General features: G+C 51.5%; 1 protein-coding gene across 1 annotated transcript; it reads right to left on the bottom strand.

The window, feature by feature from the left end:
- Positions 1-395: 395 nt before the first annotated feature.
- LOC138645688 (uncharacterized) lies at positions 396-22,682 on the bottom strand. The gene is made up of 5 exons (XM_069735157.1): positions 22,552-22,682; positions 19,981-20,274; positions 13,782-14,021; positions 11,422-11,438; positions 396-4,438 (listed from the first exon to the last, which is right to left on the bottom strand). The coding sequence occupies exons 2-5, from the start codon at positions 20,270-20,272 to the stop codon at positions 4,355-4,357; spliced, it is 633 nt and encodes a 210-aa protein (XP_069591258.1). The 5' UTR covers positions 20,273-20,274; positions 22,552-22,682; the 3' UTR covers positions 396-4,354.
- Positions 22,683-26,248: the final 3,566 nt, after the last annotated feature.

Below are 26,248 nucleotides of genomic sequence, written 5' to 3'. Positions count from 1 at the left end.
TTAGGCGGCTTGTACATAAAGCCCATAGGAGACTTCTTATCCCCGTGTCCTCCCAGATGAGCCGCACTGCGGCTTTGGGACTACTCTGCCGTTTCGCCTTATGACGAGGGTAACTTTGAGTTCATTTATACTCTTTACATTGTTACACATATTTAATTGATGGAATATTACTATTATATATCTGGCAGTTTAATAATAATTTATAATAATAATTTTTATTTATATAGCGCCAACATATTCCGCAGCGCTTTACAAATTATAGAGGGGACTTGTACAGACAATAGACATTACAGCATAACAGTAATAATCCAAAGTTATAGCAGCCGCGCCTCTGTGGGGTCCGATCCTCCCGGGTCCCCGTACTCCACAAATATCCGGAACAGACGACACATCGATGGGGTGAAAGTGAGACCCGTCCTTTCTTCGCACCTCCCGGCCCCTCGATGGAGCCGCTCTCATCACACAGTACAATTATCATTACAATCACATTACTAAATGTTACCTTTTCTTCTTCTTTCAGCTTTACTTTATTTCGTAGCTTCATTTTTTACACTGCAAAGTTGAGTTAACTCTAGATTCTTCTGATCAGATCAATTGCAATAATTTATTGCTCTAAAAATTAATAAAACCCCAATTTGTACTGAATTTTTGCCCTGTCAAAAATTTACCCGATTACCTCAATCTAGTGAACTTCTCGTTAGCTCAGGAGAAAGTGTTAACAAGGACAAGGCAGCTGATATCACTGAGTCATACTGATTGAACTGCTTAGGAAACTGCTGCTTGAAATCATTGTCTTCTTCTGTTAACCATAGCTACTTCCAAGGACACACGTGCAGCCATCATTGATCAAAAAGGGCTTTACAGGAGAGGACATTGCTTGTAGTATTGCCCCTAAATCAGCAATTTATTGGATCATCAAGAGCTTCAAAGATAACAGTTCAGTTCATGTGAAGAAAGCTTGAGGGCACCCAAGAAGGTCCAAGAAGGTCCAGGACGTGTCCTAAAGGAGATTAAGCTACGGGATTGGATCAAGGCAGTGCAGAGCTTGCTCAGGAACGGCAGCAGGCAGGTGTCTATCTGCACACAGTGAGGTGAAGGCTTGTAGAGGATCCTGGGTATCAAGAATCAAGTGCAGACTGACGTTGGGCAGGAAGAGCAGGGATTGGACGGCAGAGGACGGGGGTATCGTTGTGTTCTCTAATGAAGCCCCTTCAGGCTGATTGGAAGAGAATTTGCCGTTCCCACCATCCTGTGTCTGCCGCCTCCTCAGACCACTCATGTGCGGGGGCTTCTCATCCATGGAGGGGGTCATTCACAATGTTCGGGGGCTTCTCATCCATGGAGGGGGTCACTCACAATGTGCGGGGGCTTCTCATCCATGGAGGGGGTCACTCACAATGTGTGGAGGCTTCTCATCCATGGAGGGGATCACTCACAATGTGTGGAGGCTTCTCATCCATGGAGGGGATCACTCACAATGTGTGGAGGCTTCTCATCCATGGAGGGGATCACTCACAATGTGCGGGGGCTTCTCATCCATGGAGGGGGTCACTCACAATGTGTGGAGGCTTCTCATCCATGGAGGGGATCACTCACAATGTGTGGAGGCTTCTCATCTATGTAGGGGGATCACTCACAATGTGCGGAGGCTTCTCATCCATGGAGGGGATCACTCACAATGTGTGGGGGCTTCTCATCCATGGAGGGGGTCACTCACAATGTGCGGGGGCTTCTCATCCATGGAGGGGGTCACTCACAATGTGTGGAGGCTTCTCATCCATGGAGGGGATCACTCACAATGTGTGGGGGCTTCTCATCCATGGAGGGGATCACTCACAATGTGTGGGGGCTTCTCATCCATGGAGGGGGTCACTCACAATGTGCGGGGGCTTCTCATCCATGGAGGGGATCACTCACAATGTGCGGGGGCTTCTCATCCATGGAGGGGGTCACTCACAATGTGTGGAGGCTTCTCATCCATGGAGGGGGTCACTCACAATGTGTGGGGGCTTCTCATCCATGGAGGGGATCACTCACAATGTGCGGGGGCTTCTCATCCATGGAGGGGATCACTCACAATGTGTGGAGGCTTCTCATCCATGGAGGGGGTCACTCACAATGTGTGGGGGCTTCTCATCCATGGAGGGGATCACTCACAATGTGCGGGGGCTTCTCATCCATGGAGGGGATCACTCACAATGTGTGGGGGCTTCTCATCCATGGAGGGGATCACTCACAATGTGTGGAGGCTTCTCATCCATGGAGGGGATCACTCACAGTGTGTGGAGGCTTCTCATCCATGGAGGGGTCACTCACAATGTGCGGGGGCTTCTCATCCATGGAGGGGATCACTCACAATGTGTGGAGGCTTCTCATCCATGGAGGGGATCACTCACAGTGTGTGGAGGCTTCTCATCCATGGAGGGGTCACTCACAATGTGCGGGGGCTTCTCATCCATGGAGGGGGATCACTCACAATGTGCGGGGGCTTCTCATCCATGGAGGGGATCACTCACAATGTGTGGAGGCTTCTCATCCATGGAGGGGATCACTCACAGTGTGTGGAGGCTTCTCATCCATGGAGGGGTCACTCACAATGTGCGGGGGCTTCTCATCCATGGAGGGGATCACTCACAATGTGTGGAGGCTTCTCATCCATGGAGGGGATCACTCACAATGTGTGGAGGCTTCTCATCCATGGAGGGGATCACTCACAATGTGCGGAGGCTTCTCATCTATGTAGGGGGATCACTCACAATGTGCGGAGGCTTCTCATCCATGGAGGGGATCACTCACAATGTGTGGGGGCTTCTCATCCATGGAGGGGATCACTCACAATGTGCGGAGGCTTCTCATCTATGTAGGGGGATCACTCACAATGTGCGGGGGCTTCTCATACATGGAGGGGATCACTCACAATGTGTGGGGGCTTCTCATCCATGGAGGGGATCACTCACAATGTGGGGGGCTTCTCATCCATGGAGGGGATCACTCACAATGTGCGGGGCTTCTCATCCATGGAGGGGATCACTCACAATGTGTGGGGGCTTCTCATCCATGGAGGGGATCACTCACAATGTGTGGGGGCTTCTCATCCATGGAGGGGATCACTCACAATGTGTGGGGGCTTCTCATCCATGGAGGGATCACTCACAATGTGTGGAGGCTTCTCATCCATGGAGGGGTCACTCACAATGTGCGGGGGCTTCTCATCCATGGAGGGGATCACTCACAATGTGTGGGGGCTTCTCATCCATGGAGGGGATCACTCACAATGTGCGGGGGCTTCTCATCCATGGAGGGATCACTCACAATGTGCGGGGGCTTCTCATCCATGGAGGGGTCACTCACAATGTGCGGGGGCTTCTCATCCATGGAGGGGATCACTCACAATGTGCGGGGGCTTCTCATCCATGGAGGGGATCACTCACAATGTGCGGGGGCTTCTCATCCATGGAGGGGATCACTCACAATGTGTGGGGGCTTCTCATCCATGGAGGGGATCACTCACAATGTGTGGAGGCTTCTCATCCATGGAGGGGATCACTCACAGTGTGTGGAGGCTTCTCATCCATGGAGCGGATCACTCACAATGTGTGGAGGCTTCTCATCCATGGAGGGGATCACTCACAATGTGTGGGGGCTTCTCATCCATGGAGGGGATCACTCACAATGTGTGGGGGCTTCTCATCCATGGAGGGGATCACTCACAATGTGTGGGGGCTTCTCATCCATGGAGGGATCACTCACAGTGTGTGGAGGCTTCTCATCCATGGAGCGGATCACTCACAATGTGTGGAGGCTTCTCATCCATGGAGGGGATCACTCACAATGTGTGGGGGCTTCTCATCCATGGAGGGGATCACTCACAATGTGTGGGGGCTTCTCATCCATGGAGGGGATCACTCACAATGTGTGGGGGCTTCTCATCCATGGAGGGGGTCACTCACAATGTGTGGAGGCTTCTCATCCATGGAATGTTGATTATTGCTCATTTTTCCGCTGTTTGTCGCTCAGTTTCGGGGCTAAAGACGCCATTAATGCAGAGAGAAGCCCGTGGTCCTCGTGACTTCCAGCCAGGTCACAGCTGCTGCAGCGCTGCATAAATTAAGCTCCTCCCATTAATCAGGTGAGTCATTAACACTTCCAGCACAGGGATGATCGACCTAGTGATTGGGAAGGATTCATTATGGGCAGAGCTTTGGCTGCAGCTCTGGATGTGACTGGAGAGGGGCAGTATTATACTCATGGCTATAAGAGGCACAAGGCGAAGCAGAGTGCACAGAGCTCAGAGGGTGCGATACTCTGCAGAGGAGATGGGGGTCGTCATGTTCTGGGGTCCTGGTGCAGATCACTAATGATGAATGAGCTCCACACAGAGAATTATGATCACAACGATGAGCAGAAGAGGAACCCCGACAATGAGCAAACAGCGGACCTGTGAGGAAAGAGACTGGTGCAATCATCTGCAGGATACAACACTGTATCTGTCAGGAGGTGGGGGAGCGATGCTCTGCAGAGAGGTCAGTGGTGTAATAATCTGCAGGATATATTACTATGTATCTGTCAGGAGGTGGGGGAGCGATGCTCTGCAGAGGTCAGTGGTGTAATAATCTGCAGGATATATTACTATGTATCTGTCAGGAGGTGGAGGAGCGATGCTCTGCAGAGAGGTCAGTGGTGTAATAATCTGCAGGATATATCTGTGTATCTGTCAGGAGGTGGAGGAGCGATGCTCTGCAGCGAGGTCAGTGGTGTAATAATCTGCAGGATATATCACTATGTATCTGTCAGGAGGTGGAGGAGCGATGCTCTGCAGAGAGGTCAGTGGTGTAATAATCTGCAGGATATATCACTATGTATCTGTCAGGAGGTGGAGGAGCGATGCCCTGCAGAGAGGTCAGTGGTGTAATAATCTGCAGGATATATCACTATGTATCTGTCAGGAGGTGGAGGAGCGATGCTCTGCAGAGAGGTCAGTGGTGTAATAATCTGCAGGATATATCACTGTGTATCTGTCAGGAGGTGGAGGAGCGATGCTCTGCAGAGAGGTCAGTGGTGTAATAATCTGCAGGATATATCACTATGTATCTGTCAGGAGGTGGAGGAGCGATGCTCTGCAGAGAGGTCAGTGGTGTAATAATCTGCACGATATATCACTGTATCTGTCAGGAGGTGGAGGAGCGATGCTCTGCAGAGAGGTCAGTGGTGTAATAATCTGCAGGATATATCACTATGTATCTGTCAGGAGGTGGAGGAGCGATGCTCTGCAGAGAGGTCAGTGGTGTAATAATCTGCAGGATATATCACTGTATCTGTCAGGAGGTGGAGGAGCGATGCTCTGCAGAGAGGTCAGTGGTGTAATAATCTGCAGGATATATCACTATGTATCTGTCAGGAGGTGGAGGAGCGATGCTCTGCAGAGAGGTCAGTGGTGTAATAATCTGCACGATATATCACTGTATCTGTCAGGAGGTGGAGGAGCGATGCTCTGCAGAGAGGTCAGTGGTGTAATAATCTGCAGGATATATCACTGTGTATCTGTCAGGAGGTGGAGGAGCGATGCTCTGCAGAGAGGTCAGTGGTGTAATAATCTGCAGGATATATCACTATGTATCTGTCAGGAGGTGGAGGAGCGATGCTCTGCAGAGAGGTCAGTGGTGTAATAATCTGCAGGATATATCACTATGTATCTGTCAGGAGGTGGAGGAGCGATGCTCTGCAGAGATGTCAGTGGTGTAATAATCTGCAGGATATATCACTGTGTATCTGTCAGGAGGTGGAGGAGCGATGCTCTGCAGAGAGGTCAGTGGTGTAATAATCTGCAGGATATATCACTGTGTATCTGTCAGGAGGTGGAGGAGCGATGCTCTGCAGAGAGGTCAGTGGTGTAATAATCTGCAGGATATATCACTCTGTCAGGAGGTGGAGGAGCGATGCTCTGCAGAGAGGTCAGTGGTGTAATAATCTGCAGGATATATCACTATGTATCTGTCAGGAGGTGGAGGAGCGATGCTCTGCAGAGAGGTCAGTGGTGTAATAATCTGCAGAATATATCACTATGTATCTGTCAGGAGGTGGAGGAGCGATGCTCTGCAGAAGGGTCAGTGGTGTAATAATCTGCAGGATATATCACTATCTGTCAGGAGGTGGAGGAGCGATGCTCTGCAGAGAGGTCAGTGGTGTAATAATCTGCAGGATATATCACTATGTATCTGTCTGGAGGTGGAGGAGCGATGCTCTGCAGAGAGGTCAGTGGTGTAATAATCTGCAGGATATATCACTGTGTATCTGTCAGGAGGTGGAGGAGCGATGCTCTGCAGAGAGGTCAGTGGTGTAATAATCTGCAGGATATATCACTGTGTATCTGTCAGGAGGTGGAGGAGCGATGCTCTGCAGAGAGGTCAGTGGTGTAATAATCTGCAGGATATATCACTCTGTCAGGAGGTGGAGGAGCGATGCTCTGCAGAGAGGTCAGTGGTGTAATAATCTGCAGGATATATCACTATGTATCTGTCAGGAGGTGGAGGAGCGATGCTCTGCAGAGAGGTCAGTGGTGTAATAATCTGCAGAATATATCACTATGTATCTGTCAGGAGGTGGAGGAGCGATGCTCTGCAGAAGGGTCAGTGGTGTAATAATCTGCAGGATATATCACTATCTGTCAGGAGGTGGAGGAGCGATGCTCTGCAGAGAGGTCAGTGGTGTAATAATCTGCAGGATAAATCACTATGTATCTGTCTGGAGGTGGAGGAGCGATGCTCTGCAGAGAGGTCAGTGGTGTAATAATCTGCAGAATATATCACTATGTATCTGTCAGGAGGTGGAGGAGCGATGCTCTGCAGAGAGGTCAGTGGTGTAATAATCTGCAGGATATATCACTATGTATCTGTCAGGAGGTGGAGGAGCGATGCTCTGCAGAGAGGTCAGTGGTGTAATAGTCTGCAGGATATATCACTGTGTATGTGTCAGGAGGTGGAGGAGCGATGCTCTGCAGAGAGGTCAGTGGTGTAATAATCTGCAGGATATATCACTGTACCTGTCAGGAGGTAGAGGAGCGATGTTCTGCAGAGAGGTCAGTGGTGTAATAATCTGCAGGATATATCAGTATGTATCTGTCAGGAGGTGGAGGAGCGATGCTCTGCAGAGGTCAGTGGTGTAATAATCTGCAGGATGTATCACTATGTATCTGTCAGGAGGTGGAGGAGCGATGCTCTGCAGAGGTCAGTGGTGTAATAATCTGCAGGATGTATCACTGTGTATCTGTCAGGAGGTGGAGGAGCGATGCTCTGCAGAGAGGTCAGTGGTGTAATACTCTGCAGAATATATCACTATGTATCTGTCAGGAGGTGGAGGAGCGATGCTCTGCAGAGAGGTCAGTGGTGTAATAATCTGCAGGATATATCACTATGTATCTGTCAGGAGGTGGAGGAGCGATGCTCTGCAGAGAGGTCAGTGGTGTAATAATCTGCAGGATATATCACTGTGTATCTGTCAGGAGGTGGAGGAGCGATGCTCTGCAGAGAGGTCAGTGGTGTAATAATCTGCAGGATATATCACTATGTATCTGTCAGGAGGTGGAGGAGCGATGCTCTGCAGAGAGGTCAGTGGTGTAATAATCTGCAGGATATATCACTATGTATCTGTCAGGAGGTGGAGGAGCGATGCTCTGCAGAGAGGTCAGTGGTGTAATAATCTGCAGAATATATCACTATGTATCTGTCAGGAGGTGGAGGAGCGATGCTCTGCAGAGAGGTCAGTGGTGTAATAATCTGCAGAATATATCACTATGTATCTGTCAGGAGGTGGAGGAGCGATGCTCTGCAGAGAGGTCAGTGGTGTAATAATCTGCAGGATATATCACTATGTATCTGTCAGGAGGTGGAGGAGCGATGCTCTGCAGAGAGGTCAGTGGTGTAATAATCTGCAGGATATATCACTGTGTATCTGTCAGGAGGTGGAGGAGCGATGCTCTGCAGAGAGGTCAGTGGTGTAATAATCTGCAGGATAAATCACTATGTATCTATCAGGAGGCGGAGGAGCGATGCTCTGCAGAGAGGTCAGTGGTGTAATAATCTTCAGGATATATCACGATGTATCTGTCAGGAGGTGGAGGAGCGATGCTCTGCAGAGGGGTCAGTGGTGTAATAATCTGCAGGATATATCACTATGTATCTGTCAGGAGGCGGAGGAGCGATGCTCTGCAGAGAGGTCAGTGGTGTAATAATCTGCAGGATATATCACTGTGTATCTGTCAGGAGGTGGAGGAGCGATGCTCTGCAGAGGGGTCAGTGGTGTAATAATCTGCAGGATATATCACTGTGTATGTCAGGAGGTGGAGGAGCGATGCTCTGCAGAGGGGTCAGTGGTGTAATAATCTGCAGGATATATCACTGTGTATGTCAGGAGGTGGAGGAGCGATGCTCTGAGAGAGGTCAGTGGTGTAATAATCTGCAGGATATATCACTGTGTATCTGTCAGGAGGTGGAGGAGCGATGCTCTGCAGAGAGGTCAGTGGTGTAATAATCTGCAGAATATATCACTATGTATCTGTCAGGAGGTGGAGGAGCGATGCTCTGCAGAGAGGTCAGTGGTGTAATAATCTGCAGGATATATCACTCTGTCAGGAGGTGGAGGAGCGATGCTCTGCAGAGAGGTCAGTGGTGTAATAATCTGCAGGATATATCACTATGTATCTGTCAGGAGGTGGAGGAGCGATGCTCTGCAGAGAGGTCAGTGGTGTAATAATCTGCAGAATATATCACTATGTATCTGTCAGGAGGTGGAGGAGCGATGCTCTGCAGAAGGGTCAGTGGTGTAATAATCTGCAGGATATATCACTATCTGTCAGGAGGTGGAGGAGCGATGCTCTGCAGAGAGGTCAGTGGTGTAATAATCTGCAGGATAAATCACTATGTATCTGTCTGGAGGTGGAGGAGCGATGCTCTGCAGAGAGGTCAGTGGTGTAATAATCTGCAGAATATATCACTATGTATCTGTCAGGAGGTGGAGGAGCGATGCTCTGCAGAGAGGTCAGTGGTGTAATAATCTGCAGGATATATCACTATGTATCTGTCAGGAGGTGGAGGAGCGATGCTCTGCAGAGAGGTCAGTGGTGTAATAGTCTGCAGGATATATCACTGTGTATGTGTCAGGAGGTGGAGGAGCGATGCTCTGCAGAGAGGTCAGTGGTGTAATAATCTGCAGGATATATCACTGTACCTGTCAGGAGGTAGAGGAGCGATGTTCTGCAGAGAGGTCAGTGGTGTAATAATCTGCAGGATATATCAGTATGTATCTGTCAGGAGGTGGAGGAGCGATGCTCTGCAGAGGTCAGTGGTGTAATAATCTGCAGGATGTATCACTATGTATCTGTCAGGAGGTGGAGGAGCGATGCTCTGCAGAGGTCAGTGGTGTAATAATCTGCAGGATGTATCACTGTGTATCTGTCAGGAGGTGGAGGAGCGATGCTCTGCAGAGAGGTCAGTGGTGTAATACTCTGCAGAATATATCACTATGTATCTGTCAGGAGGTGGAGGAGCGATGCTCTGCAGAGAGGTCAGTGGTGTAATAATCTGCAGGATATATCACTATGTATCTGTCAGGAGGTGGAGGAGCGATGCTCTGCAGAGAGGTCAGTGGTGTAATAATCTGCAGGATATATCACTGTGTATCTGTCAGGAGGTGGAGGAGCGATGCTCTGCAGAGAGGTCAGTGGTGTAATAATCTGCAGGATATATCACTGTGTATCTGTCAGGAGGTGGAGGAGCGATGCTCTGCAGAGAGGTCAGTGGTGTAATAATCTGCAGGATATATCACTATGTATCTGTCAGGAGGTGGAGGAGCGATGCTCTGCAGAGAGGTCAGTGGTGTAATAATCTGCAGAATATATCACTATGTATCTGTCAGGAGGTGGAGGAGCGATGCTCTGCAGAGAGGTCAGTGGTGTAATAATCTGCAGAATATATCACTATGTATCTGTCAGGAGGTGGAGGAGCGATGCTCTGCAGAGAGGTCAGTGGTGTAATAATCTGCAGGATATATCACTATGTATCTGTCAGGAGGTGGAGGAGCGATGCTCTGCAGAGAGGTCAGTGGTGTAATAATCTGCAGGATATATCACTGTGTATCTGTCAGGAGGTGGAGGAGCGATGCTCTGCAGAGAGGTCAGTGGTGTAATAATCTGCAGGATAAATCACTATGTATCTATCAGGAGGCGGAGGAGCGATGCTCTGCAGAGAGGTCAGTGGTGTAATAATCTGCAGGATAAATCACTATGTATCTATCAGGAGGCGGAGGAGCGATGCTCTGCAGAGAGGTCAGTGGTGTAATAATCTTCAGGATATATCACGATGTATCTGTCAGGAGGTGGAGGAGCGATGCTCTGCAGAGGGGTCAGTGGTGTAATAATCTGCAGGATATATCACTATGTATCTGTCAGGAGGCGGAGGAGCGATGCTCTGCAGAGAGGTCAGTGGTGTAATAATCTGCAGGATATATCACTGTGTATCTGTCAGGAGGTGGAGGAGCGATGCTCTGCAGAGGGGTCAGTGGTGTAATAATCTGCAGGATATATCACTGTGTATGTCAGGAGGTGGAGGAGCGATGCTCTGCAGAGGGGTCAGTGGTGTAATAATCTGCAGGATATATCACTATGTATCTGTCAGGAGGCGGAGGAGCGATGCTCTGCAGAGAGGTCAGTGGTGTAATAATCTGCAGAATATATCACTATGTATCTGTCAGGAGGTGGAGGAGCGATGCTCTGCAGAGAGGTCAGTGGTGTAATAATCTGCAGAATATATCACTATGTATCTGTCAGGAGGTGGAGGAGCGATGCTCTGCAGAGAGGTCAGTGGTGTAATAATCTGCAGGATATATCACTATGTATCTGTCAGGAGGTGGAGGAGCGATGCTCTGCAGAGAGGTCAGTGGTGTAATAATCTGCAGGATATATCACTATGTATCTGTCAGGAGGCGGAGGAGCGATGCTCTGCAGAGGGGTCAGTGGTGTAATAATCTGCAGGATAAATCACTAAGTATCTATCAGGAGGTGGAGGAGCGATGTTCTGCAGAGAGGTCAGTGGTGTAATAATCTGCAGGATATATCACTATGTATCTATCAGGAGGCGGAGGAGCGATGCTCTGCAGAGAGGTCAGTGGTGTAATAATCTTCAGGATATATCACGATGTATCTGTCAGGAGGTGGAGGAGCGATGCTCTGCAGAGGTCAGTGGTGTAATAATCTGCAGGATAAATCACTATGTATCTATCAGGAGGCGGAGGAGCGATGCTCTGCAGAGGGGTCAGTGGTGTAATAATCTGCAGGATATATCACTGTGTATCTGTCAGGAGGTGGAGGAGCGATGCTCTGCAGAGGTCAGTGGTGTAATAGTCTGCAGTCGTCCAGTTCCTTGTACTCACCCAGCTGATTCTTTCACCTGTAACAGAAGAGCAGACTGTGACTTTGTGTTCTGTGTCGCACACTATATGGGGAGGGGGCTGCACTGTGCCAGGTGTCGGAGGGTCTCGGGTCGTGAGTGTAACGTGTCAGGGGGAAGATCCCCAGTGATGGGGTCTCGGGTCGAAGGTGTCACTGGGTGGGGTTGCAGGTCCCGTCTGTCAGGTGGTGCCATGTCCTGGCTGTCAGATATCGGGGTCCCAGGTTGCGTCAGGGGTCCCTGGTGTAGTGAGGCCTGTTGCAGATCATCCACACCCTGACTCCCCACTAACAGTGCCCTTTCCCTCCATACTGGGCGGTGCCCCCCATTCAGGCCGGAGGTCTCCGGTGTCCAGGTCCCTGGTCGCCTGCACACATCAGGAGACACTCGGCTCACTTCTACTGGACCATTCAGATCCAGCAGTCTGCAATACACGGCGTCAGGCACAGGAGACTCCGGTTGTTGCTCTGGTCACACAGTACCTGGTGTGTCTCCGCAGACTCCGGTTGTTGCTCTGGTCACACAGTACCTGGTGTGTCTCCGCAGACTCCGGTTGTTGCTCTGGTCACACAGTACCTGGTGAGTCTCCGCAGACTCCGGTTGTTGCTCTGGTCACACAGTACCTGGTGAGTCTCCGCAGACTCCGGTTGTTGCTCTGGTCACACAGTACCTGGTGTGTCTCCGCAGACTCCGGTTGTTGCTCTGGTCACACAGTACCTGGTGTGTCTCCGCAGACTCCGGTTGTTGCTCTGGTCACACAGTACCTGGTGAGTCTCCGCAGACTCCGGTTGTTGCTCTGGTCACACAGTACCTGGTGAGTCTCCGCAGACTCCGGTTGTTGCTCTGGTCACACAGTACCTGGTGTGTCTCCGCAGACTCCGGTTGTTGCTCTGGTCACACAGTACCTGGTGAGTCTCCGCAGACTCCGGTTGTTGCTCTGGTCACACAGTACCTGGTGAGTCTCCGCAGACTCCGGTTGTTGCTCTGGTCACACAGTACCTGGTGAGTCTCCGCAGACTCCGGTTGTTTCTCTGGTCACACAGTACCTGGTGAGTCTCCGCAGACTCCGGTTGTTGCTCTGGTCACACAGTACCTGGTGAGTCTCCGCAGACTCCGGTTGTTGCTCTGGTCACACAGTACCTGGTGAGTCTCCGCAGACTCCGGTTGTTGCTCTGGTCACACAGTACCTGGTGAGTCTCCGCAGACTCCGGTTGTTGCTCTGGTCACACAGTACCTGGTGAGTCTCCGCAGACTCCGGTTGTTGCTCTGGTCACACAGTACCTGGTGAGTCTCCGCAGCCTTCATTCCTCCCGGACCGTCCTCATCTCATCAGGCTTTGCTGGTCCGAGGGACTCCCCATCCGACAATGCAACTTCTCTGAGACCCCCCATTGTTCCCTCTCGCTTTTCCCAGTCAGACCTCCTCTGCATCAGAGAATGGAGCGCAGGTTCCAGTGCCGACCCCGGGCCACAGACCTCACAAGGGGTTTCACAAGATTCCTGATGTCCTCATGCTGCCAGAACGATGCATTACTGTGGTGCCAGCTGCAGACTTCACCCAAACTTCCACTTGGACCTCTCACTGTCTTAGACCCTCACTCTCACTCCAACTGCTTAATTCAGGGAATTACTTTTCTTTAAAACTGACCCACCTCCTCCCATATGGGCTGGTACCAAACATAGTGTCCTGTCCTCCTGTACCTGCAGTAACTGTATCTCTCGTCTAAACACTGCTCCCTATTCTGCCCACAACTGTATCTTTCCCTAAACATTACACATTACATGAATCCCATAACATTAGTGCCTATAAGGTCCTATGCACCTCTAGATTTCACATTCCTGTAAAAAATACAATATAGTCACGTCCGAGCATTCTGTAATATGTCTTTCAGGACTGTCCCGGTCACCCCCTTACACTGGTGTCGGGGGCAGGGAGATTCCGGGTCCTGGGTGTAAGAGGGGGTCCCAGGTCCTGCGTTTCAGGTGTCGAGGGGGCAGGTCATGAGTGTCGGGGAGTCCCAGGTCTTGTGTGTCGGTGGGGGCCAGGTCCTGGGTGTCAGATGCTGGGGGTTCCAGATCAGTCCTGGTTGTCAGGTTTCAGGGGGACCCAGGTCCTGGTTGTCAGGTGTCTGGGGTTCCAGGCTCTTTGCCTCAGTCGGGGTATTTAGATACAGGGCTGGGGCAGCGTACTGAATCTTTGCCTCGGGTGGACGCTGCTCTGCGCCCCTATTATGACATGATCGCAGGGATGGCGGATGTTAATTTAACACATGTAATACTGCAGCTGAAGTGTGAGTTCAGCTCTGGAGGAGACAGCACAACAGGAGCTCAGGATCTCGCCCACCTTTGCTGATCGCTGATACTGAGCTCATTTGGCGTTTCATCTGTGCGATGTTGTTTTTGACCCTGGGAGCCGCGTCCCTCTGATAGGATTCTGCTGTGCTGCGCAGCGGCTTATCGCTCCCACAGAACACGACCATCAGTCCTGCGAGCTCTGAGATTAATGGCTGCTCCACCGTAATCCTGTGGTGAGCTCCATAATCATCATCCAAGTCATCGACCAGCACCAGAACCTTGTCCCGTCCTGAAAAGACACTGACATTATAAGTCTGCGCAGCGCCGCACCTCCTGCCCAGCGTATGTGCACAGTGCCGCTCCTCCTGCCCAGCGTGTCTGCGCAGTACCGCTTCTCCTCTCCCTCAATACACAGTACTGCTCCTCAAACCTCCCCCCACCCCCGTGCCTGCACAGTACTGCTCCTCCTCCCACTATAGCTGCACAGCACCGCTTCTCCTCTCCCTCGATATCTGCATAGTACTGCTCCTCCAACCACCCCCCCCCCCCCCCTGTCTGCACAGTACTGCTCCTCCTCCCCCTATAACTGCACAGTAACGCTTCTTGTTGTATTTTCTGTGTTATGCATGTAATTCTGCTATTGCTAGGGAGAAGCCCTCTGAAGTTTGTCCATTTGTCGCTCTCCTGTAGTTGATTGTTAGCCCTTGCCCCTCCCTTCTTCTTCATTATCAGTTTGCTGTAGCCATCTTTGGATGTACATGTATACTTCTCTGTTTGGGATTACTCTTTCCACCTGCTGCATTTTACTTAATACAATATTTCAGAGAAAATCAACTTTTTTTTTCTCCTGGACTCTTATTACAAGTCAGTACAGCTGAGTTGGCACTATCTGAGGACGCCGGCATGTGAGTACCACAATCATACAGTTATCTAAGGGATTGATGGCTAAGGATTTAGAGAGTCGTACTGCCTTGAAGAGTCAGAATAGTGGAAAGAGTGGCCTGCCACCAAGAACAGGATACAGCTTACACTCCAGAGAAAGGCACATCTACAGGGTGGAGCGCGGTAATTTGCTGATTTGGGAATGAAATAAAAAAATTATGATCATTAGAAAAATTTATTTTATATTTTAATTATACTGAACAGTAATGGAAATTTTAAATTACATGGTTTTAAATAGTGTATCTGGCAAATGTCGACCTTCGCTATCCACACACTGCTGCATACGTTTTCTGAAGTTTTCATGAACTCTAACAAGCATGTCCACTGGTATTCTGCCAATTTTAGCTTCAATATTGTTCCTTAGGTCTTCCAAGGTGTTGGGACGGTTGATATACACCTTAGACTTCAGGTAACCCCAAAGGAAAAAATCGCATGGGGCTAAATCTGGTGAGCGAGCTGGCCAGTTCACATCTCCCCTCAAAGAGATAAGCACACACACCCACTGAGGTGAAAATGTGCCTCATCAGAAAAAAACACAATTGCGTCACGGGGTATCGTTGCTAACATGTCTTCACAAGAGGTCCGCCGTGTCAAATAGTCCCATGCTGACAAATGTTGGACCACGCACATTTTATACGGGTGAAAATTCAGTTCATCATAAAGAATCCGGTGGAGAGAACATCTTGAAATGCCAAGAGCAAATGATTGCTTCCGAGCAGAGCGTTTCGGAGATTGCAGTACTGCTGCTCTAACTCTCTCGATGTTTTGTGGTGTTGTAATTCTTCTCTCAGGTCCCCTTCGTACACATGACACATTCCCTGCTGTTCTGAATGCATTCACCCAATTTACAATTGATTGCCGTCCAGGAACACGTCCGCGTGGAGGAACAGCGAATTGTAAACGAAAAGCACGCTGCACTGCAATGATCGAGTGGGCATTTGAAAAATACGCTTCAACACAAAATGACCTCTCCTCACGTGTCCACTGCATGATGGCAACTGAAAGGCAGAGGAATACAAATCTCCCATCAGCCACTGTAAGCCACACCCACTCTCCCCTCTCTTCGACCGACAGTGCCGCCACAGCATGCAGTGCAAAAAAGCAAATTACCGCGCTCCACCCTGTATAAAGCTAATTGTGAGGACACATCAGCTTCACAAAGTCTGCAGACACTGCCTGTGCTGCTTACAAACATTGTATGTGAGCTCCTCTGAAGCCAGGAGCAGAATAGCCTCCACCCTTGCATTCCTGTGTATAATGGCAAATACAGAAAGGATCTCTAATTGACTTGCAACAGCAAGAAAAGGATCTCAAGCAGCCTTCAGTGAAAGATCCAAATTCTTGACTACATGGAAGGTCAACGACAATCTAGAAATCGCCAAATATGAATTACTTTCCAGTGTAACGTCCCTATGGGAGCATGCTTCAGATGTTGTGCTTCTACCGAACATCTTGCTAAGGACTGTAAGGTTGCAATCAAGTGTATGGAGTGTGACAGCGAGGACCACGTACAAGCACTCGATCCATCCCAGCTTAACCCTATGCCTACGCCTTCTCCCACCACAAGCCATGGCGGGGAGAGTACAGGCCAAGCAGCAAGTCATCTCAGTATCTTCTTCATGCACAGAAGTCTGCGAAGAAGGTCTTTGGGAGAAGTTTTGTGCAAAGATTTGCCTGATAAAAGTATATCCCAAGGATCACCGAGAGAAGGCCGTGAAGGTGTATAGCATCCTGGACGATCAGCGCAAGGTCAGAACTCTTTGATCTGTCCGATTTAAAGGAAAGCGCCTACACCTTAGGCACCTGCAGCAGTATCTCAGAAGTCTTCAGAAGAAGGGCCAGTGGTCTCATGGTAACATCTCTTGAAAACACCATAGAAATATCTCTACCCACACTCGTCGAGTGCAATCAGATGCCATCTAACAAGGAAGAGATCCCAACACCGCAAGCCGCTCTTCATCACCCTCACCTGAAGACTATAGCCACCAAGATTCCAGCTCTCGATCACAACGCAGAAATCCTGATTCTACTTGGGAGAGACATCCTCCGTTTACACAAGGTACATCAGCAAATCAACGGTTCACACGACGCACCATTTGCTCAGCACTTCAACCTAGCCTGGGTGTTCATAGGGAACGTCCAAGACTTCTCCCGTGCTTCCCCCATACTCTGGAACTCTCTACCCCAACACATCAGACTCTCGCCTACCATAGAAACCTTCAAAAATAACCTGAAGACCTACTTCTTCCGACAAGCCTAGAGCCTGCAGTGATCCTCAACCTACTGAACCGCCGCACAACCAGCTCTACCGTCTCCTAGTGTATCCTCACCCATCCTCTGCAGAATGAGCCCTCACGGGCAGGGTCCTCCCTCCTTATGTACCTGTGTGCCTTATTTTTTTTTTTTATGCGGCTCCACCCCTATGGGAGGTGGAGCCGCATATTCATCACTGTAAAGAGCGGCACCACGTGACCGCTCATACAGGACAAGCTGCGACGCTGAGAGGAAACATCGAGGGAGCTGGGTGAGTATTTTATTTCCAGCGGGCGGGCGCACAGGGGGAGGGGGGAGATTACCGAGAACTTAATTTTAACAACAAAAAAAATAAAAAAACAATGATTTTTCATTCCTTCTCTCCAGCGAACGCTGCTGGGAAGAAGGAATGAATTCCGGATTCAGCACCCAAAGCAGGGGACAGCGCTTACTGTAGCGCTGTCTACTGCATGGTCCGTGTGGTACTCAGTCGGCACACGGACAGCATCCATGTGCGGTACGTGTTTACACGGACCCATTGACTTTAATGGGTCCGTGTGACACACGGTCCGTGAAAACACGCTGACATGTGCAGAGACACATTGATTTTAATGTGTCTACGTGAGTCAGTGTCTCCGGTACGTGAGAAAACTGTCACCACACGTACCGGAGCCACTGACGTGTGAAACCGGCCTAAAAGGAAGGCCAGAGATGGAAAGACATTTCATCGATTTCATGCAAAACATTTTTGACAGATATTATGTAAAACCTGCACCACCACTGAAGGAAGGAGAAGAATGCTGGTACCTTCCATCCTTCAGGGTCTACCTCCCTCAGAAATCTAACCAGTTCAGGGTGGTATTTGACTCCAGTGCTCAGCATGAAGGTGTCTCCCTCAACAACTTGCTTCTTACTGGACCCAACATGAACAGCAGCCTCATAGGAGTGTAGATTCGCTTCACGCAGGAACCTGTGGTGATAATGGCCGACATCCAGCATATGTTTCATTGCTTTATCTTGAGGGAAAACAGTAGAAACTCTCTCAGGTTCCTATGGAACAAGGGCAACAACATCCACAACGAGCTTGTGGACTACCGGATGAATGTACACGTCTTCGGCAACAGCTCTTCACCTGCTGTAGCGATCTATGGACTGAGATGGGCAGCCCAGGAAGGTGACAGTATGGATGTGATGCATGTCAGTTTGTAGAGAAGAACTTCTACGTGGACGACAGGCTCAGGTCTTTATCCTTGAGTGAAGAGGCTATCGATCTGCTCACCAGGACTCAGGAAGTGCTCTCTTCATCAAATCTCAGGCTCCACAAGATTATTTCCAACAGTCAAGAGGTAATGGAGATGTTTCCATCTGAAGACTGTCATGAGCTTAAGGGACCTCTATTTAGGTTCCAACGTCCCTCCAATGCAACGCAGCCTCGGTCTGCTATGGGATATTAAACAGGACGCATTTACTTTTCAAGTGTCGCCCTGCGACAAACCATTCACCAAACGAGGAGTCCTATCCGTCGTAAACAGTATCTACGATCCTCTTGGGTTCGCCGCACCCATCACTATTCAAGGCAAGATTCTGCTAAGACAGCTCACTCTCGAAAATACCGATTTGGAATGCTCCGCTGCCATTCCTGAAACAACAAAGATGGAAGGCCTGGAAGAAGTCACTAAAGGTCTTGGAACAACTCCAAGTTCCACGTTGTTACTCTAAAATCTTCTTCAGTTGAAACCAGAAAAGAAATCCACGTTTTCTCCGACGCCTCTATAGAAGCCATAGCCGCAGCAGCTTATCTGAAGACCTTGGGAGCGCACAATGAAGTGCAGGGTGGTTTCATTCTGGGTAAGGCCAAATTAACCCCTAAACCTGCTCACTCCGTACCAAGGCTTGAACGTTGTGCCGCAGTATTGGCGGCAGAAATCACTGAAGTCGTGAGAGATGAAATGGACACCATAATTGATTCCTTTACATCCTACACAGATAGTAGAGTGGTGTGTGTGTATAATAAATATATATTCTCAAATTAAACAATTCTACATCTACGTGAGTAATAGAGCCCATCAGACGTTTTGCTACTCCTGACAAGTGGCATCACATCCCCTATGATCTAAACCCAGCTGACCGAGGAACCGCATCCAAGCTCTGACACCTCCAAGTATCTTATACGAAGATACCGACGATAACTGTGTCCACAACACATATGAGCTGGTGGATCCAGAATCTGACAAGGAAATTAAGCCAACTCCTAACTTACAAGAAGGAGATCTCGTCATTTTAGAAGACAGAGGCTCATCGTCACCGCTGGCCGATGGATCTTATCATCGAGGTTGTGCCCAGCGATGACGGAAAGACTCGGAAGGTAGAAGTCTAGGTGACTGCATGTATATTTCTCTGCTTGGGATTACTCTTTCCACCTGCTGCATTGTACTGAATACAAGATTACAGAGAATATCAACTGTGTTTCTCCTGGACTCTTAGTGCCAACTCAGCCACACTGACTTGTAATATCTGAGGACGCCTGGCATGTGAGTACAACAATCATACAGTTATCTAAGGGATTGATGGCTAATGATTTAGAGATTCAAACTGCCTTGAAGAGTCAGAATACTTCTCCCCCTATATCTGCACAGTACAACTTCTCCTCCCAATTCATATATGCACAGTACCGCTCCTCCTCCCCTGTGCCTGCACAGTAAAGCCTCTCCTCCTCCTCCTCCCCGTGTCTGCACAGTACCGCCTCTCCTCCTTGTGTCTGCACAGTACCACTCCCCCCTCCCCCCCCCCCCCCCCCGTGTGTCGGCACAGTACCGCTTGTCCTCCCCCATATGTCTGCACAGTACCGCTTCTCCTCTCCCTCATTATCTGCACAGTACCGCTTCTCCTCTCCCTCGTTATCTGCACAGTATCGCTCCTCATCTCCCTCTATCTGCACAGTACCGCTTCTCGTCTCCCTCGACATCTGCACAGTACCTCTCCTCTCCCTCGATATCTGCACAGTACCGCTCCTCCTCTCCCTCGATATCTGCACAGTACCGCTTCTGCCTTACCCAGAATCATGGACAGGTCTCTGAGCTCCTGGTCGTACAGAGAGTCGGTCACGTTGGTGATATTCAATCTTCCCCTTCTCTTTGAATGGTACAAGATGGAGAACGTGCACTTTCTGATTTCCTCCGCGAGTCTCCCAGAGCCGCCACAAGCTGTATTGGTGATGGCGACTGGACGGACGTCTTTTACCAATGTGCGGAATTCTGCCGACAGCAGGAGGTCAATCAGCCATTGGTAAGTGCTGCTGTCCTCCCGGGAGAAGACCCCGACCACAAACTTACTGAGCAGCACCATCCCTACAAGACAGCAGCACAGAGGATGTCAGGAGGAAGGGGGGGCGCTGATCTTATAGAGGGGCACAGACAGATAAATAGTAGAAGGCACAGGTCCTCAGCAGCACAAAGTATTTCAGTAAAGGCGCCAGCAGTGGATCGATAACTTTTTTTCATTCTCCAGGAGATTAACGCTTAAATTATATTAGTATTTGATTAAAGCCAGTGCTGTGTATCCACTGGAATCGTAACCCTATATATCACACCGCGACATTATTATGATAAAATATTAACTCTTTACTTGTTGCAAATCACAGTTGGGATAAAATCCGAGAAGGAAAATCCCCACAAATAAAATGACGAGTGCAGGACGAGGGGTCATATAACGGATTGTGTAAATAATTCTAGAATGTTTACAGTTTCTGCAAAAATAAAAACTTAATAAGATTATTCTATAAATTAACAGCGACAAACAGATGTATAAAGCGATGTATAATCCCCCCCCCCCCCATACTCCGCCGCTGCCTCGGCCACACAAGCCCCCCAGACTGTGCCTCTACTCCGGTCACACAAGCCCCCCAGACTCTCCCTCTACCCCGGTAACACAAGCCCCCCAGACTCTACTCCGGTCTCACAAGCCCCCCAGATTCTGCCTCTACTCCGGCCACACAAGCCCCCCAGACTCTCCCTCTACTCCGGTCACACAAGCCCCCCAGACTCTGCCGCTGCCTCGGCCACACAAGCCCCCCAGACTCTCCCTCTACTCCGGTCACACAAGCCCCCCAGACTCTGCCTCTACCCCGGTCACACAAGCCCCCCAGACTGTGCCTCTACCCCGGTAACACAAGCCCCCCAGACTGTGCCTCTACCCCGGTCACACAAGCCCCCCAGACTCTGCCTCTACTCCGGTAACACAAGCCCCCCAGACTGTGCCTCTACCCCGGTAACACAAGCCCCCCAGACTCTACTCCGGTCACACAAGCCCCCCAGACTCTGCCTCTACTCCGATCACACAAGCCCCCCAGACTCTGCCTCTACCCCGGTCACACAAGCCCCCCAGACTCTGCCTCTACCCCGGTCACACAAGCCCCCCAGACTCTACTCCGGTCACACAAGCCCCCCAGACTCTGCCTCTACCCCGGTCACACAAGCCCCCCAGACTCTGCCTCTACCCCGGTCACACAAGCCCCCCAGACTCTGCCTCTACTCCGGTCACACAAGCCCCCCAGACTGTGCCTCTACTCCGGTCACACAAGCCCCCCAGACTCTGCCTCTACCCCAGTCACACAAGCCCCCCAGACTCTACTCCGGTCACACAAGCCCCCCAGACTCTACTCCGGTCACACAAGCCCCCCAGACTCTGCCTCTACCCCGGTCACACAAGCCCCCCAGACTCTGCCTCTACCCCGGTCACACAAGCCCCCCAGACTGTGCCTCTACTCCGGTCACACAAGCCCCCCAGACTCTGCCTCTACCCCAGTCACACAAGCCCCCCAGACTCTACCCCAGTCACACAAGCCCCCCAGACTCTACTCCGGTCACACAAGCCCCCCAGACTCTACTCCGGTCACACAAGCCCCCCAGACTCTGCCTCTACTCCGGTCACACAAGCCCCCCAGACTCTGCCTCTACTCCGGTCACACAAGCCCCCCAGACTCTACTCCGGTCACACAAGCCCCCCAGACTCTGCCTCTACTCCGGTCACACAAGCCCCCCAGACTCTACTCCGGCCACACAAGCCCCCCAGACTCTGCCTCTACTCCGGTCACACAAGCCCCCCAGACTCTACTCCGGTCACAGAAGCCCCCCAGACTCTGCCTCTACTCCGGTCACACAAGCCCCCCAGACTCTGCCTCTACCCCGGTCACACAAGCCCCCCAGACTCTGCCTCTACCCCAGTCACACAAGCCCCCCAGACTCTACTCCGGTCACACAAGCCCCCCAGACTCTGCCTCTACTCCGGTCACACAAGCCCCCCAGACTCTGCCTCTACCCCAGTCACACAAGCCCCCCAGACTCTACTCCGGCCACACAAGCCCCCCAGACTCTGCCTCTACCCCAGTCACACAAGCCCCCCAGACTCTACTCCGGTCACACAAGCCCCCCAGACTCTGCCTCTACTCCGGTCACACAAGCCCCCCAGACTCTACTCCGGCCACACAAGCCCCCCAGACTCTGCAGGTCCGGAGATTATGGGGTTAACCCGGACAGAGGAGACAAGTTCCTTTCACTTTCCTTTTCTCGCCCCCTCCCGGTGACCCCCGAGCTCCGCCCCCCCCCCCCCCCGGCCACTGTTCTCACCCAGCTCTCCCGTCCCCCTGTGCGGCCGCTGCGGATTCTCGGGGTCTTCAGGGATCTGATCGCCAGGGTCTGCAGAGACCTCTGCTCCCGACTGCTCCGCTGCTGAGATCCCGCCCCTGGAACCGCTGCAGCCAATCACAGGGTCACAAGTCTCACACACACACACACACTGCAAGGGACAAACAGCAGCACAGAGGATGTCAGGAGAGCACTGAGCGTTACATGGTGTGAGGAGCAGAGTCCCAGCAGCACAGAGGATGTCAGGAGAGCACTGAGCGTTACATGGTGTGAGGAGCGGAGTCCCAGCAGCACAGAGGATGTCAGGAGAGCACTGAGCGTTACACGGTGTGAGGAGCGGAGTCCAGCAGCACAGAGGATGTCAGGAGAGGACTGAGCGTTACACGGTGTGAGGAGCAGAGTCCCAGCAGCACAGAGGATGTCAGGAGAGGACTGAGCGTTACACGGTGTGAGGAGCGGAGTCCAGCAGCACAGAGGATGTCAGGAGAGGACTGAGCGTTACATGGTGTGAGGAGCAGAGTCCCAGCAGCACAGAGGATGTCAGGAGAGCACTGAGCGTTACATGGTGTGAGGAGCAGAGTCCCAGCAGCACAGAGGATGTCAGGAGAGCACTGAGCGTTACATAGTGTGAGGAGCAGAGTCCAGCAGCACAGAGGATGTCAGGAGAGCACTGAGCGTTACATGGTGTGAGGAGCAGAGTCCCAGCAGCACAGAGGATGTCAGGAGAGGACTGAGCGTTACATGGTGTGAGGAGCGGAGTCCCAGCAGCACAGAGGATGTCAGGAGAGGACTGAGCGTTACATGGTGTGAGGAGCAGAGTCCCAGCAGCACAGAGGATGTCAGGAGAGCACTGAGCGTTACACGGTGTGAGGAGCAGAGTCCAGCAGCACAGAGGATGTCAGGAGAGGACTGAGCGTTACATGGTGTGAGGAGCAGAGTCCCAGCAGCACAGAGGATGTCAGGAGAGGACTGAGCGTTACACGGTGTGAGGAGCAGAGTCCCAGCAGCACAGAGGATGTCAGGAGAGCACTGAGCGTTACACGGTGTGAGGAGCAGAGTCCCAGCAGCACAGAGGATGTCAGGAGAGCACTGAGCGTTACACGGTGTGAGGAGCAGAGTCCAGCAGCACAGAGGATGTCAGGAGAGCACTGAGCGTTACACGGTGTGAGGAGCAGAGTCCAGCAGCACAGAGGATGTCAGGAGAGGACTGAGCGTTACATGGTGTGAGGAGCAGAGTCCCAGCAGCACAGAGGATGTCAGGAGAGGACTGAGCGTTACATGGTGTGAGGAGCAGAGTCCCAGCAGCACAGAGGATGTCAGGAGAGGACTGAGCGTTACACGGTGTGAGGAGCAGAGTCCCAGCAGCACAGAGGATGTCAGGAGAGCACTGAGCGTTACACGGTGTGAGGAGCAGAGTCCAGCAGCACAGAGGATGTCAGGAGAGGACTGAGCGTTACATGGTGTGAGGAGCAGAGTCCCAGCAGCACAGAGGATGTCAGGAGAGGACTGAGCGTTACACGGTGTGAGGAGCAGAGTCCCAGCAGCACAGAGGATGTCAGGAGAGCACTGAGCGTTACACGGTGTGAGGAGCAGAGTCCAGCAGCACAGAGGATGTCAGGAGAGCACTGAGCGTTACATAGTGTGAGGAGCAGAGTCCAGCAGCACAGAGGATGTCAGGAGAGCACTGAGCGTTACATGGTGTGAGGAGCAGAGTGCAGCAGCACAGAGGATGTCAGGAGAGCACTGAGCGTTACATAGTGTGAGGAGCAGAGTGCAGCAGCACAGAGGATGTCAGGAGAGCACTGAGCGTTACACGGTGCGAGGAGCAGAGTCCAGCAGCACAGAGGATGTCAGGAGAGCACTGAGCGTTACATGGTGTGAGGAGCGGAGTCCAGCAGCACAGAGGATGTCAGGAGAGGACTGAGCGTTACATAGTGTGAGGAGCGGAGTCCAGCAGCACAGAGGATGTCAGGAGAGGACTGAGCGTTACATGGTGTGAGGAGCAGAGTCCAGCAGCACAGAGGATGTCAGGAGAGGACTGAGCGTTACATGGTGTGAGGAGCAGAGTCCAGCAGCACAGAGGATGTCAGGAGAGCACTGAGCGTTACATGGTGTGAGGAGCAGAGTCCCAGCAGCACAGAGGATGTCAGGAGAGGACTGAGCGTTACATGGTGTGAGGAGCAGAGTCCCAGCAGCACAGAGGATGTCAGGAGAGCACTGAGCGTTACATAGTGTGAGGAGCAGAGTCCAGCAGCACAGAGGATGTCAGGAGAGCACTGAGCGTTACATGGTGTGAGGAGCAGAGTCCAGCAGCACAGAGGATGTCAGGAGAGGACTGAGCGTTACATGGTGTGAGGAGCAGAGTCCAGCAGCACAGAGGATGTCAGGAGAGCACTGAGCGTTACATAGTGTGAGGAGCAGAGTCCCAGCAGCACAGAGGATGTCAGGAGAGGACTGAGCGTTACATGGTGTGAGGAGCAGAGTCCCAGCAGCACAGAGGATGTCAGGAGAGGACTGAGCGTTACACGGTGTGAGGAGCAGAGTCCAGCAGCACAGAGGATGTCAGGAGAGGACTGAGCGTTACACGGTGTGAGGAGCAGAGTCCAGCAGCACAGAGGATGTCAGGAGAGGACTGAGCGTTACATGGTGTGAGGAGCAGAGTCCCAGCAGCACAGAGGATGTCAGGAGAGGACTGAGCGTTACACGGTGTGAGGAGCAGAGTGCAGCAGCACAGAGGATGTCAGGAGAGCACTGAGCGTTACACGGTGCGAGGAGCAGAGTCCAGCAGCACAGAGGATGTCAGGAGAGCACTGAGCGTTACATGGTGTGAGGAGCGGAGTCCAGCAGCACAGAGGATGTCAGGAGAGGACTGAGCGTTACATAGTGTGAGGAGCGGAGTCCAGCAGCACAGAGGATGTCAGGAGAGGACTGAGCGTTACATGGTGTGAGGAGCAGAGTCCAGCAGCACAGAGGATGTCAGGAGAGGACTGAGCGTTACATGGTGTGAGGAGCAGAGTCCAGCAGCACAGAGGATGTCAGGAGAGCACTGAGCGTTACATGGTGTGAGGAGCAGAGTCCCAGCAGCACAGAGGATGTCAGGAGAGGACTGAGCGTTACATGGTGTGAGGAGCAGAGTCCCAGCAGCACAGAGGATGTCAGGAGAGCACTGAGCGTTACATAGTGTGAGGAGCAGAGTCCAGCAGCACAGAGGATGTCAGGAGAGCACTGAGCGTTACATGGTGTGAGGAGCAGAGTCCAGCAGCACAGAGGATGTCAGGAGAGGACTGAGCGTTACATGGTGTGAGGAGCAGAGTCCAGCAGCACAGAGGATGTCAGGAGAGCACTGAGCGTTACATAGTGTGAGGAGCAGAGTCCCAGCAGCACAGAGGATGTCAGGAGAGGACTGAGCGTTACATGGTGTGAGGAGCAGAGTCCCAGCAGCACAGAGGATGTCAGGAGAGGACTGAGCGTTACACGGTGTGAGGAGCAGAGTCCAGCAGCACAGAGGATGTCAGGAGAGGACTGAGCGTTACATGGTGTGAGGAGCAGAGTCCAGCAGCACAGAGGATGTCAGGAGAGCACTGAGCGTTACACGGTGTGAGGAGCAGAGTCCAGCAGCACAGAGGATGTCAGGAGAGGACTGAGCGTTACATGGTGTGAGGAGCAGAGTCCAGCAGCA

The sequence above is a fragment of the Ranitomeya imitator genome, chromosome 7 (assembly GCF_032444005.1).
Source record: "Ranitomeya imitator isolate aRanImi1 chromosome 7, aRanImi1.pri, whole genome shotgun sequence".
Taxonomy (NCBI): Eukaryota; Metazoa; Chordata; class Amphibia; order Anura; family Dendrobatidae; genus Ranitomeya; species Ranitomeya imitator.
The sequence above is the reverse complement of the archived record's forward strand: the minus strand, read 5'-3'. Positions and strand labels throughout refer to the sequence as shown.